The following is a 15,485-nucleotide window of genomic DNA, read 5'->3' as shown; positions in this document are numbered from 1 at the left end:
TTTCCCCGGAAACGGAAAAGCACAGGTACGGCAGCAGCAGTAGGGTTGGAGGCAACTCGATCTCCGGTGACAGTCGCGTCTCGTTAGCTAGCTCGGGTCGGGCCCGTGTGCGTTTTAGCACCTGTGCTAACGTTACGGTAAACATTATGGCGGCCGCGGATCCCCGGTCCTCGAGTGACGGCGGACCCGCCAGCAGAGGAGGATTCCCGTCTGGGGAGGAGGAGAGCAGCAACGACCGCCGCGACGGTCCGGGCGGCAGCGGCGGCGGCACCGGAGAGGGCGAGCGGGACCGGGCCACCTTCGAGTGTAACATTTGTTTGGACACGGCGAGGGACGCTGTCATCAGCATGTGCGGCCACTTGTTCTGGTACGAGGCATTTATATCAAGGGAGGCGTCTGTCTCTGCATAGTGTGGCAGGTCTAACATTATCACTACAGGCAAGATGGCTCATAGACAACGTTATGACTGAAGTGGGTGTTGGTCTGCTGACAGATCGTAGTAAACAATACAATATGCGACATCCGGGCTGACAAACAAACACGAGTAAACAAAAGGCAGTGCCCACCCAATTGTGAAACCATATCCTATCCTTGTATAACTTGGTTTACATCAGTAATTCTCAAACTACTTACAGTAGGCCGCCTATCTGTATTGTTGGTAGAGAGATAACAGTAATTCTCTAGTTGTATTAACTTCTTGTAAATGAAAAAAGTATAGAGTAAAGTTTACAAAATTCATCAATTTGCTGGGGGGACCCCCCATAGGACCCCTGGTGGTCCTGCGACCCCATATTGAGAGCCACTGCCTTACATCACTATCATATCATCTATGATTTATGCTAGCAATCTATCTATAATAATGTGTGTCAGGCTAAAAAGAGCAAAACAAACAAACAAACAAACAAAAGAAGCCATTTGAATCTATTACCTGCCCACCCACATCTATGTGTGTGTGTGCGTGTGTGCCTCCCTTCCCATTTTTGAGTTACTACTGATGTCAACAAATCTTTTTCTGGAGCATTTTTGCCTTTTTGGATAGGACAGTAGGCAGACAGGAAAGGTAGGGAGAGAGAGAGGGGATGACATGTGGCGGCAAAGGACGACGGGTCGGATTCAAACCCGGGTCGGCCGCGCGAAGGACTAGCCTTTTTTGGTACGCGTGCTGCTACCAGGTGAGCCACCAGGACGCCCCGATGTCATCAAATCATTTGCATGTGGAGCTCAGCTCTGCACTCCCAGCCTGCTCATTCATTCATTCACCCGCTAGTAACCACTCGCACATTTTTGCACTTCAACCGTGGGTCTAATCTATTTAGGTTTGTTGGTCACTTTAATCAAGTCTTTATCAAGGTTTGACCTTGAAACTGCTCTCTCACAGAGTGCTGAGAATGTACACACAAGCCACAGACACAGTGTGTGAATGGCTGTCTCATTCATGAGTTTAGGGTGTTGTTGACTCAAGGCTTTACTTGAGGCTAATCGTGAGATTAGGCCTGACAGAGTAGGATTGGGGTCAGACCTATAGGCATTAAAATGAGTAGTGAGTTTAGAAGAACAATTCTCCCAGGTGAACGAAACTGTAACCGGCAGTCCCGTTGCGGTCGAGGGAAACTGAGACTTCCTATTGTGTGTGTGTGTAGAGACCATTGTACAGTTCACACACATTTTGGCAGCAGAAACAATGGAGTGTGCAGCTATGCAAGGGTCACTAAGCATCAAAGATAGGGAATGTTACCTCCTCGAATGGATTCAAAAGCTGATCTGTATGCGGGTTACTCTGAATGGGTGGCAGACACCACAATGCGGCCTTCTGTTCAGCGGCAACTTAGTTGCACGATGCATTCGATGGAGAGAAACCTCGCGTGCACTACAAAGAAATTAAGAGCGTGCCTGTGTCTGTAGCTGCTCAGGAGTATGTCGTCTGTGGTCATGTACAGGAAAGTTGCATCCGTAAAATCTTGTCTTGAAGTCAGATTTTCTCCCCAGCCAATGACAAAGACACAAGTAACAGTTGCAGCTGCTATGCAATTGCAAAACATGAATTTGGCTGCTCTGTTTTGGACCGATGTCATTCAGCGCCCAAGTTACTTGTTCCCCCGCTACACAGGGCTCCAAAGTGCGACCTATTAGGTCGCATGTGCCACCTAATTTCAAAATGTGCGAGTTAATTTGCAATCAGGTCGCACTCGTGCGACTTGGGAGAATGAGAGAGGATAATATTTTTTTCCCCCCCAACCAATCGCCTGCTTCAGATCGCATCTTTCTGTCCCCTCTGCTCCCCGTCTGCCTGCGCGTGCCTCTGTGCTGCAAGACAGCGGTTACGTCACTCACTCACAATACACACACCGGGTAGTGGCGAAAAAGTGTTTGGAAGTTGCACTCTCTCTATAGCGAAAGCAGCTTGGGCGAGAACAAACAGCAGAGCAGCTAACATGGCGTCGCCTGTCTGGCAATTTTACAACTTGTTGCCGTTTGCATTGTGTGCTCAAAGGAGATACCGCATGGGCGAATGTGACAATCCGCCAGGAGAATGGATATCACTTTGTAGTTAGTCAAACTCATGCGCTGCGCTGCGCACGGAGGGAAGAGGCGCAACAGAGTGAAGCCTGCCCTGTACCCCGCGGCCTCTCACCAGGCAAGACCGCGGCTTCACCAAACACCCTGCGGCCTAGCGGAGCGCTGCAGCTCAACTAACTACAGGAGCTTGCTGAGCAGCGGACTTTTTTCACTCTGAAAACAATTGAAACCACCGCCACGACTTTATTTCACCAGAGGCGAAGTCAGCAACACAAAGACTGATGGAAATAACAGTCAGCAACGACAGCAAGAAACGAAAAGAAATAAATGCAAAGCTAATGGAATTCATATGTCTTGATCAGCAGCCGCTGTCTGTTGTGGAAGACCTCGGGTTCAAACGCCTCATATCCTGCTTGGATCCACGTTACACGCTGCCAGGACGTAAATATTTAACTGACGTTTGCCTGCCGGAATTATACCAAATTGTTTACAAGCACATCGAGAGCCTTATGAAAGACAACACCACGTCAATCAGCTTCACGACTGACATTTGGAGTTCGAGTGTCTGTCCTATGTCCATGCTGAGCCTAACTGCGCAGTTTATTGATGAAAAGTTCGACCTGAACAAAGTTGTACTTCACTCACAAGAGTTTTCTGGGTCACACACCGCGGAGGCTATCGCTGCAGCTTTCACAGACATGTTCCAAGCTGTGTTGGTGCACATGTTGTGTACATAGTATTATATTTTTTGTTTTATAAGACTATTTATTTTTCCACAGGAAAGTTACAGTATACAGTCTACTCTGTAATAAATAATAATAAAACGGTTGCCAACTCATGATACTTTCTCATCTCCTAATTTTAATACTTAATATACAATGTCGATGTTGTTAAGAATAATTAAATATATGAATAATGCGACACAATAAATAGAAGGCTTGAATTGATGGATTTGACGCGGTGATCGGTGATCGGCCATATCGGGATCGGCAGATACTGCTTCCAGTGATCGGTGATCGGTGATCGGCCTCAAAAAAGCTGATCGGAGCATCTCTACGTATTAGTGTTGAGGGTCCAGCACTGGAGGACTATGATGCCAGGCAGGATGTTAAGGTGTGGTTCTCCAAGGGAAAGGCCCCCAGGAGGCCTAACTTTAAGAGTTGGCCAGTGTCCATGCAGGCCAGGACTGATTCCAGTCTTTGGATCTCATAGAAATGGCAGCATCACAGGCAATCTACAGGCTCACAGTTAGCTGTAAGCTCTAGATTGTCTGTTTTGGTGCTGACATGCTGCCATAGAACACATGTTGAATGTGATCCAAAACACAGTGAGTAAATGTATGCTGCTGTTTATGTTTATTGTAAGTTGTGCAGTTTTATTGACTGGAGCTTATTTGAACTGAATGTGTTAATGCTGCTGTGGTCAGGTGGAGTGTCACTTTAAGTTGGCTGTTGCACTGTTGGATAAGTTGAGGATGCTGTCTGTGCTGTGGAAACACTCAGAATCGACTTGTCTGTTTCTCTCTACCTCCTCATCTCCTCCGCCATCTCCAGCACTAGTTCCTCATGTCATTACATGATGTATGTTATTTTATGGTTTGATTTTATTATTCATATAAGAAGACCTTGTGTCAACTGCTCATGCAGTGTTTAATCAATCGATTAAAACATTTGATAAATGTCAAGTTTGAGTCATAGTCAATTTTTACATCAGATCACGGCAATACTACGGTATTTGGAATATAAATGTATCATTGGCATCATGGCATGAAAAGGTTATGTGTTAATTGTCACACGGTAAAAAAATATGGTGCTACCTAATTTATTTTTGTGCTACCTAATGAAACAGTAGGTAGCACTAGTGCTACCTGGAAAAAAACGAGTTTGGAGCCCTGCCGCTACATACTTTAGGGCAGGTAGGCGGCCCCAGTGAACCTTACCTATCCAGCTGCACACATGGCAGCTAAAGATAGTTCAGAGATACAGTAGTTGAATTTGACTGTTTTTCCCACCTTCCCAGAGACAGAAACTAATAAATGTCATCAGACAGATGCTTTTCTATGTATTTGGAGTGGTCTGAAATATGTCAAACAGCAACATCAGGCTATCTTGGCTCAATTGTTGAGTGTTTATCTATGGGATCAAATGATCATGATCCAATAGGCCTCCAGGAATTGAGTGTGTGGGGGGCTCATTTTTCCAAGCTTTGTCTGTGGGGAGGCCCACAGTCTCACACTTTGAAAACATAGGAACTGTAGTCAACAAATTCCTCATTAACAGACTCCTTTTTATCTTTGTGGAAACAATAGATTTAACCCACACTGTCCTACATGCACTGGCCTCAGGTTCCAATGGACCCATTTCACAACAACCCTTTTGAGGTGGTAAAAGCACGGAAGTAAAGCAGCTGTCATTTACTAGCCTGGGTAAACCCAGCCCCCAGTGACCTGCTCTCAGGCTTACCCTGCTCACGAGTCACAAGGTGACTGGGAACTCTGAGAGCAGGTCACGTGGGGGCTGGGTTTACCCAGGCTAGTCATTTACACCTGGCACTAACATGCGTTTTCTGTGATCAGATTGCAATCGGATAGTGCTTGACCACATTAGCCTGATTTCATTTACACCTGGCGTTGGCATGCGTTTTGGGTGATCAAATTGCAATCTGATTGCAATCTGATCACCCCAAAAGGAGTGTCCTCTGAATACCGCATACAGTTGCTGTATGCAGATTGAGAGGACACATTGCACTTGTGTTCAATGTGTTCACAATGCGTCCCTGACCACCTCCGGAGGTGGTTTGGCCGGTCAGATTGCAATCCGTCTTCAATGTGTCTTGGGGGCGTTTACACCTGTACTTTCAAGTGGTCAAGCACTATCTGATTGCAGTCTGATCACAGAAAACGCATGTTAGTGTAGTGCCAGGTGTAAATGGCCTCATTGTCTCTTTATCGCGCATCAAGTTAGGAGTTAGAAATAGAGCAAAGTAGCATCAGAGGGAATGAATGAATGAATTTATTTGGTGCTAAAATAAAATAACACAACAGTACATATAGTAATGAAAGAACAGACAATATATCAATCACCGAGGATAAAAACACAAAAAAGCCCGAAGGCTTATTTCCATTGTGGTCCTGATATCAGCAGACAGAGCAGAATAACTTAATGAACATCTATGAACACTAACCAGTGGACTCTGGATGAAAGGAGCTCAGGTCAAGGGATGTCACAAATTAGCTCTGAATTTGAGCCCCTTTTCTCCCTAATTGTACTCAGCCAATTCCTTCTGTCAAGCTGTCCCTGTCGTCGTCCCACCCCGCCTGCCGATCTGGGGAGAGTTGTTCACCGGCAGGACGTAGCGCGCGGGAGGATCACCCTATTCCCCCCAGTTCCCCTCCCCACTCAACAGGCTGACCAGAAGAGGCACTAGTGCAGCGACCAGGACACATTCCCTTAAGTCCGGCTTCCCGCCCGCAGACACGGCCGATTGTGCCTGTATGGGCGCGCGACCAAGCCGGAGGTGACACACGGTCGGGGACTCGAACATGCGACCCTCGTGTTGGTAGGCCACGGAATCTACCGCTGCGCTACCCAGATGCCCCCACGTTTTATTTTTAACGCCTGTTTGGGTCAATGTCTCAGCATCTTTGGGCAGACTTAAATAGAGACAGACAAACAGGCTACAAACTTTCTTGGCTTGGTCGGTCCAGACTGTAGGAGAGAGGCTGGCATAGCGTCCCGTCTCCAGAGCCTAAGATCAGGCTATATTTGAGTCCACGCACCTGGGGAGAGACCGTTGTAGAGCAGCAAGCAGAGAGCGGTCATAGCATAGCAGCAAGTTAGCGCTAGGCGAAGAGGAACCGAGTGCCCCTCACTGCATCCTCCTTCCTCGTCCGCTTATCGCGATCTGCGTGAACATTTTCCAGGAATCAGCCTGTGGCTTCTTTCCTTTATAGCATTTGAATATAGGAACGACAGCACTTAACTGTTATCTTAACGACACACTTAACTTTGATCCCATGAACAGTAGCCTATTTTAACTGAAGAAATGAGGACAGCGCTCGCACACACACACCGCCTAACGTTTCCACTGCTGCTCGGACATTTCAGGTTGAGGGTGTCTTGCCAAAAATGACCACTATGCTAAAAAAACATGTGTACTTAGTTTCTGTAATGTGTGCCTGGAACATGTAGGATTAAGATTCAAGGGAACTAACTAGAAAATTAACTAACCTAGGTTTACAATCTTATTTGAATATAATGTGTACAGTATTATGTTGTGATTATGCATCCTGGTTCAGCTAACGGTGTCTAAGGCATATACAAGACGCCTTGCGTGTGGCCACATGTTGAAGAAGCTATACCTCCTATTTCACTTCCTCTTTGTCTTCCCCACTAATGAAAGAGAATCCAATGGAATGGGTGTGGAGAGATATCAGTTCACTAAACTTAACGCATCAAAACGCACGTTTTAGTGTTTCCGACCCCCGTTTAAATGGGACCTGAATCGGTTGTTATGTTAGATTTGTTCAGCTCTTTTTCATCCAGAGGAATGCCATCCTCAGCAGCACTTTGATAGCGGGTATTAGTGATTATGCAGTAAGCCACGCTCCCAACGCTCAAAATGTGTTTGCTGTATGGTTTTTTTGTGTGGGCCAGCTGGGTGTTTTTGCTCATGTTAGCGTCATGATGTCGCTCGAGGCGTTCAAGATTTCAACGTTTTGTGGTGTCCAAAAACTAGTCGTGCCTGTTTCCCCAGCCTGCGCCGCTGTTCCTTTTGCAGTGGAAATGTGGGTCATCTTTCGGGCTAGAAAGATTAGCCTGTAGGGAACATGTTAAAGACTGATGCAATTGCTGCAGTCGCCGTTCATAATTCGTGCCAGTGTTTCTTAAACGTTCTCTTTTTTCTGTTGTATTAACTAACTCCTCTGTAAAGTGTTTTGAAACGTGTGATACAAAATACCCATTGTTGTGTTGAGATGGGACCCAAGATAGATCATGAGCCCGGGTCTCGAGTCGTGACCTGGAATTGTTTTTGCAACATGGTGGAGTTGAGAGCGCTCGACTCTACACAGAGAAAGTCATTGATACGTTCTTTAATTGAAGTCATGGGGATTTTTTTTTACAAGAGGGGCACGTTAAAGGGAAATTACACCTAAACAGATCATGGTTTTCAGCTTCCTCCACACATATTAGTGAACATAAAGCCACCGGCGGCTATACAGTAGAATTACATTCACTTTATGCCTCAAGTGGTTTTCTCAGTCAGACAACAGTGCCGTCATGACAGGAGTGGAACACGCTTATTTTAGCTTATGGAAAAGAGCTCGGCTCTATTCGTGGAAATTCACAGATGTTAAACGCGTCTAGGGGGAGGAACCCACACTCTGTTCCAGTTAGCCGGAGCCCTCCGGCGAAACTGTGTGACGACATGTGGGCTAAGAACCTTTGATATTTAATTCATCATGATGATGCACCATAGGTTGTGTGATGCAGGAATATGTTATTGCGTGCGACCTGACAAGTCCCAGGTTGGATCAGACACCTCCATTTACATCTCATATTAAAATGTGATCCGTGTCCGTGCACGTTATCTAGATGATAAACAATCCAATCTTTCCTTTGCGTTTACACCTGCTATTTTTAATGCCTTCTCTGTGTTATCCTCATCATTGAGATTGGATCTCTGTCCACCTGAGCAAAAACCTGCGCGTGTGTAATTTGAAGTGGCAGCAAATCTGTAGGAATGGATTTGTTTAGGTTATAAAAATAGCTGTGTTGTTATATAGTATTTAATTTCGGTCACTATAGTAGAGAGACACATAATATTAACCTATAGTGGTGGTTAACAACAGCCGGATGCCAGCACGTTGTACGGATTGCGCATACACCTACGCCACTGTGAGCCAGTCAACCAGACTACCTCCAGATGTCAGGTAGATCTGATCACATTCTGATCATGACGCGTTTACACCTCGCATTAGCGGGCGTTTTTCCTTATCCAGATAACGTATCGAGGCGTTGTTCCGGATACAGATCGCATTTTAATACCAGATGTAAATGCTGTCATAGATTTTATCCATCTTTTCTAAGCACATACAAACCTGCATGATGGAAATCCATAGTACGTTTTCTCAAAGTGATGAAAAGTAGATGAAAATAGGGTTATTGTAAACTGAAAATCGCCACTACATCACTGGTTGCCTCTCCACATAAAACCTCGGGAGTCAGCCCGGCCGATGTGGCATTGCTTCCCTAGTAGAGAAGAGATGCTCACAAGTCTTTTTTTGCAAGTCCACATCAAGTCTCAAGTCCACGTCAAGTCTCTTATATGGATGATCGTTCTATCATCTGCTGCATGCCACCCGGTCTGCTTAGAACACTGCCTAGCTAAAACTAAGGAATTCAAAGCATGTACTGTATTATCCTCACTCCTCTATTAGAATACATACAGTATCAGCATTGATTATTTAACATTATTATTAGTAGACCTTTTCCTTAATGTTAAGACACGCAAAAATAAAGATTGTTCACAAGTCCCAAATCTCAAGTCCAAGTCTCCATCTCTGTTCCGCAGCCCTGCATCCTGCGCTCCCACCATGCAGCAGCTTCAGCAGCAGGTGGGCCTGGCCGGCAGCTAACGAGCGAGGACAGATGGAGCTAATTAGCTGTAGCAACGGGGAGCAGGGATGAGTTTAATCAGCCACCTCGTTAGGAACAGGTCTGTCTGCTGCTGAGGTGGAGCTTCAGGGGCGAAGAAAGAAAACCTGACCATTTAATATCGCAACAGAAACTGTTACCAGAACCAAGTGGAGACTGTACGCTTATTCTGTCCATTGAGGTTCAATAAAAGCAAAATGAATTATCTCCAGGAACAGGATTGGACAATATATCGATATTATAACATTGTGATATGAGCCTAGATATCGTCTTCCATTTTGGATATTGTGACATCCTGATGGCCAGCGAGACTACAGTAAAAGTGATGTCATTTTCTGAACTGACCAGACTGTTCTAGCTGTTCTATTACTATGCCTTTACCCACTTAGTCATTATAGCCACATTACTGATGATTATTTATCAAAAATCTCAATTTATCTCATGTAAAGCAGCAATAGTCAGGGAAGGAAACCCTGTCTTTATATATATTTATAAAACGGCTCTCTCAAATCAAGCAATCTGATTGGTTCACAGCCATTGTATAAATCCAATAACCGAGTCCATGGGTTATTGGACTCGGTTATTGGTTGCCATGGCAACTCTCTTACTAAAAGCCTTTGGTTTAAAAAAAAACAAATGGCGGAGACAGCTGTCAGATCCTTGTGAATCGATCTTCGCTTATAACTTTACTAATACTTCGCAGAAAATGATGTTTTGTACAAGAATAGATGCGGGCTAATGTCTTCTTTGCAAAAGAAAGGCTGTTAACCCCCCATTTAACCCCGCATTTAACCCCGTAACGTTAGTTGGTGTCGGGCTTTGCAGAAAGCACTCAGCTTCTCAGCAAGCGCTGAGAATGCAACGCTGCGCTCGAGCTGCCTGTCGGGGTTTCCAGAAAGCTCTCAGGTTCTCAGCAAGCGCCAGGATTGGCCAGTGTCAACTTCAGTCTCCAGAACGATCCAATCAAATCACCCGCACGTTCTTGCGGTCCCGCCTTACAGTAGTGTTTCAACTGACTCTATCAGAATGACATGCCAGTCGGAGTCGGACTTATATTATTATTATTATTATTATATTATCATACTTGGAAACCCTTTTATAAAAGCAATATAGCACTCGAGCTGCGTGTGTTGTGGCATATATCCCCCTGATCAGCTGTTATCCCACGAGGCCGCAGGGATATATTTGGCACAACACACTGGCTCTCATGCTATATTGCTTAAATATATATTTCACCATTCAGCCTAAAAATGCAGAGATATGATTATATGAATGTCGGTGCTGCGTTACTGTAGCCAGCCGCTGACATTTTAAGAGAATGCAGCTGTTATGAGAATTGCCATTAATCTTTTTTCTCTTTGTCTCCCTTTGTTCTGTCTCTCCACAGCTGGCCCTGCCTTCATCAAGTAAGCACCTCTATGTTTGGCTCTGATTAGCCATATCACACACGCACGTTAACCTGAGTTTAACCCGCAGAAAGCGGTGATGTAACCAGCCGTTAACCTGGGTTTAACCCGCATAAAGCACTGATGTAACCACCCGTTAACCTGGGTTTAACCCACAGAGAGTGCTGATGTAACCACCCGTTAACCTGGGTTTAACCCACAGAAAGCGCTGATGTAACCAGCCGTTAACCTGAGTTTAACCCGCAGAAAGCGGTGATCTAACCGGCATGGAGCCCACTCCCTGCAGCTTAAGGTGCTAATGCACTTAATGCCACTGTGTTAACTGCAGTGTGTGCGCTTGCTGCTCCCGTTTGGTATTAACATGCAGAGGTTTACACAAGTAGAACACACACTTAGATTCCGTTTCACGCGATCTTGAAAATGTAATAGTGAATACATGTGCAACTCCAGATTAAAAATCGTTATTTTCAGTTACTTTCATCATCAGTCATGCTCCAAAAATCTCTTTCTGGGGCTCCTGAAATCTTTTAGTTTGGGGGGAAAATGTGTCAAGGTGAGATGGTATTCTATGTAGGCTAAATCATCTCTTTCAGCACCATGCATATGCAGACCACTGGTGATTTGGCACTTAGCCGAACCCACTATTGGGACGATAAGCCTTGTTGTTGCATCAAGAGCACAGGAGAAAGATTTGCTCTCAGTGTGTTTTCCCCCCCTCCTCAGTGGCTGGAGACACGGCCCAGCAGACAGCAGTGTCCTGTGTGTAAAGCAGGCATCAGCAGAGAGAAAGTCATCCCACTGTATGGCAGAGGGAGCTCCAGCCAAGAGGACCCCAGGTACTGTGTGTGTACTCTGTGTGTATATATATGTGTGTGTGTGTGTGTGTGTGTGTGTGCATTCTGTGCCTGCTAGTGTGTGTGTGTTTTGTCCAATGCAGAAAGCGTGTCTGACTCCTTGCTGTTGCTCTCCAGGTTGAAAACTCCGCCTCGGCCTCCGGGACAGAGAACAGAGCCAGAGAGTAGAGGCGGGGTGAGTCCGCTTCTACCCACTGATAACTGGTTCTGTTCAATGACATCATTTCTTAGCCCCCCCCCCCCCTTCCCCAGACGTTCTTACAGACACAATTGGCCGTGTCTGTGGGTGGGAACCCGGTTCGGTATGTGTCCTGGTCGCTGCACTAGTGGCTCCTCTGGTCGGTCGGGGGCGCCTGTTTCGGGGTGGAAGGGGAACTGGGGGGAATAGCGTGATCCTCCCACACGCTACGTCCTGTCGGTGAACTCCTCGCTGTCGGGCGAAAAGAAACGGCTGGCGACTTGCACGTGTATCGGATGGAAGCATGTACTAGTCTATGGCTCTCCCCAGATCGGCAGAGATGGGTGGAGCGATGACCGGGAGAGCATGGGGAATTGGCCATATTCAACTTTTTTCTGGACTTACGTTTCCCGTGATTCTCAACGGTGGCCGGTTGTCGACTTCCTGTTTAAATGTTTTTCACTAGCAAGGAGGTACGCGCCGCTGTCAAAGAGTGGGAACGTATGGCTTATGTTATGCGAAATGGCTAAAAATATTTTACAAAAACGAGGTGAATGTCAATTCGCTGGTACTGTATGGCCTTATTTTAGCCGAAATTGCTAAAAATAGTACTGTATGTGGTTGCATAGCGGCCGCTTTTATTTTGAAGGCTAAACGTCCAAACCGGAACTCTTTGGTCATTGAACGGAGCTTTAGCGGTCTCTCTCTTTCAAGATTCAAGATATTGTCACTCCGTTGTACAATTATGCACGTGTGAAATGATTGTGCTGGGGGGCATCATTACAAGACATAGGTAGGTACAAAGTCACAACAATTATTATGATTATTTTCAGTCTCTTTCGATATGAACGGTCCTGGGTGGAAACACTATGGTGGGAACAGACAGCCGTCAGCTGGAAACAGGGAGGGAGGGGGTCATGGAAGCGCCTACTGTCTCACCATGAAACTCATGAATACATTTGGGGAGAACATGGGGGGGGGGGGGGGGGGGAGTTTTTGTGTCACTCATTAGATTTTGAGATATGCAGAATGATGTCATAAAGTCATGTTCATCTGGTTATCAGGATATACTGTAATTATGTCTAATAATACTTTCCATGGTGTGTTTTGAGTTGTATTCACCTTATGTAGCCCCGCCCACTTGACCCATTGTGTCACGACTTCCTGTTCAAAACGCCGGCTGTTTTACCTGCTCAGACTAGTCTGACTCACCTGCTCAAACCTAGTTTGACTCACATATGAGTCAGACTAGGCTTATGAGTCACAGGAAGAGTACTAAACACAATCAGAACTTCCGATTGTCTCTCAAGCCAGACTGTCTCTTCTACATAAGGTGAATAGACTACAGTTCTTCTATCTGTTGCATTTCCATCTCTTTCATCTCTCTCTCTTTCTCTCTCTCTCATCTCTCCCTCTCTCATCTCTCTCTCCCTCCCTCTCTCTCCCATCTCTCTCTCTCTCTCAGCCATTCCAGGGTTTCGGGGACAATGGCTTTCACATGTCTTTTGGAATCGGTGCTTTCCCCTTCGGCTTCTTCACCACAGTCTTCAACACCAACGACCCCTTTCACAGAGGAGGTAGCGATCACACACACAGACACACACAAACACACACACACACACACACACGCACAGACCAAAAAGATATACACACTCACATGAACATGTCAACTTTGTTTATAGAGCACTTTAAACGCAAGACAAGTTTGTTACAAAGCGCTTTACAGTGCCCCCTGTGTGACAGAGTAAGAACATGCTCTCCTCATTTCTCTCTCTCTGTTTCTCTCTCTCACACACACACACACACACACACACACACACACACACACACACACACACACACACACACACACACACACACACACACACACACAACACTGCAGTACTGCAGATCCCCCCTCAGATCTAACCCCCACCCGGTTTCTTACCACCTGTATTTGGCCAGTTCCCCCTGCTAGGCTGTCCCCGTCATTGCTCCGCCCCCTCTGCTGATCTGGGGAGAGTTGCAGACTCGCACATGCTTCCTCTGATACATGTGACGGGGCCAGCCTCTTATTCTCACCTGACAGCAAAGAGTTTCACCGGCAGGACGTAGCGCGTGGGAGGATCACGCTATTCCCCCCCAGTTCTCCTCCTCCCCGAACAGGCCGCCCCGACCGACCAAAGGAGGCGATAGTGCAGCGACCAGGACTCGTTACCCTTAATCTGGCTCCCCACCCGCAGACATGGCCAATTGCGCCTGTATGGACACCCGATCCAAATCTGCATTTCATGGGTTAAAAATGGCTCAACATGTCATGTCTGAAAACGGCAGGGCCAACGCTGATGTAGAAACGACCATTTGGGACGCGTCTATATCAAAAAGTGTATATAAAACCAACGTGTCGGGGGAAGCGAGTGCGCACGAGGCAGAGGGACTGAACCTGCCCTGAACTGAATGCAACAAGTTTGTTTTGCAGTTTGTTGTTTACTTCTGTAATAAATGTCAAGCATCCCGCAATGACTCACAGTCCGGGACATCCATCCAACAGGTTGTTTGTCACACAGTACACAAGCACTGTTGACTCTGCTAAGCTTTACTTAGCTCACTGTGCTAACACAGCTCCGTTACTAACTCAAGGACCCCCACGTAGCCCCATGGTGGTCCTCTGACTGCCTAACTGAAAATAACACAACATGGAACAACTTGTTTTGTCAGAATAAACAGAGATCATCTTCAAAGATAATCAAAGCTGTGTGGGCCTCAACACAACACACAGACTCAGAACGCGCCCCCCCCCCCCCCCCCCCCCCCCCCCCCTCCTCCTGCCCCCTCTCAGAACCTTGCTACTTTTTGGCATATTTCATAATTAGGCAGTGGGCGGAGTTAGGCTCAGACAGGGGGGGGGGGGGGGGGGGGGGGTGAAGTTACTCTTTAAACTACCGACACAACAGATTTGAGCTAACATCACCCAGACTGCATAATGTAAAGCACGCAGACACCCCCCTATAGATAATAACCTTGTATCTCCCCCCTCTCTCTATCAGACCAGTATGCAGCCGATCACCAAGGCAACGGTAACCTCAACAACGGCAACAACAACTGGCAAGATTCCCTCTTCCTGTTTGTGGCCATCTTCTTCTTCTTCTGGCTGTTGAGCGTGTGACGGAGAAGATGGCGGGACAGGATGGATGGATGGATGAATGGATGGGGATGGGGATGGGGGAGGAGCGCACAACAAACGCTCACACACACTCAAAACACAGACACACACACACACACACACACTCAACACACTTTCTCAGCAGGTACTAACTACTAACTTGGGGGAGTCGAGCAGTGTGGGAAAAACAGGTGTCAATTGGAAGATTCACTGCAGGACGCCGCCTTCTCGTTTATGTGAACCCCACTTTGACCCAAAGGCGATCATGCACTTAACAGTAGTGTTGTTCTCCATAAAGCCAGGGTCTGGAAAATGAAGTCCCATAGCCCCTCCCCCACCCCACCCAGCCCCGCCCGCTCTCTCTCTGTGCACCTGTAGAAACAGTATATGACCACACACATACATACTGTACATACATCAAATGGACACCAGGGTTTAAGGGGGTTCGATGAGTACGTTGGACTCGGAGTATAATCGAGGGGGTCCGAAGAGACAGTATTACGTGATCAGGGTTTTGCGGATGATGGTGGTGTTGTTTTCTTTAAGTAGCAGTGTGCCGCGCTGCCCCGCTGTATTGTACAATGCAGAGAACAGATCGTTCAGGACAGTGACTCATTCTTTTTGAACGAGTCTCTTGTTTATAGAACTGTCCTTAACTAGGAGGCATGTGGTAGAAAGTGAAGTGGAGATAAAAAAAAGGGGGGGGGGGGGAAACGAGGATAGGGATCGATG

The 15,485-nt window shown here is 46.5% G+C and overlaps 1 protein-coding gene across 1 annotated transcript; it reads left to right on the top strand.

The window, feature by feature from the left end:
• Window positions 1-61: 61 nt before the first annotated feature.
• rnf5 (ring finger protein 5) lies at window positions 62-14,796 on the top strand. Its single transcript, XM_083645633.1, has 6 exons — window positions 62-367; window positions 10,561-10,579; window positions 11,303-11,415; window positions 11,551-11,608; window positions 13,077-13,188; window positions 14,638-14,796. The coding sequence occupies exons 1-6, from the start codon at window positions 147-149 to the stop codon at window positions 14,754-14,756; spliced, it is 642 nt and encodes a 213-aa protein (XP_083501759.1). The 5' UTR covers window positions 62-146; the 3' UTR covers window positions 14,757-14,796.
• The last annotated feature ends 689 nt before the right edge of the window (window positions 14,797-15,485 follow it).

The sequence above is a fragment of the Poromitra crassiceps genome, assembly GCF_964638095.1.
Source record: "Poromitra crassiceps genome assembly, chromosome: 11".
NCBI classification, from domain to species: domain Eukaryota; kingdom Metazoa; phylum Chordata; class Actinopteri; order Beryciformes; family Melamphaidae; genus Poromitra; species Poromitra crassiceps.
This window is presented reverse-complemented; position numbering and strand designations above follow the sequence as displayed.

Coding starts and splice junctions, on each gene's coding strand:
- rnf5 (XM_083645633.1), top strand. CDS start 147: ATGGCGGCCGCGGATCCCCGGTCCTCGAGTGACGGCGGACCCGCCAGC. Junction 11,416..11,550: donor TCCAGCCAAGAGGACCCCAG/GTACTGTGTGTG, acceptor GTTGCTCTCCAG/GTTGAAAACTCCGCCTCGGC. Junction 11,609..13,076: donor AGCCAGAGAGTAGAGGCGGG/GTGAGTCCGCTT, acceptor TCTCTCTCTCAG/CCATTCCAGGGTTTCGGGGA.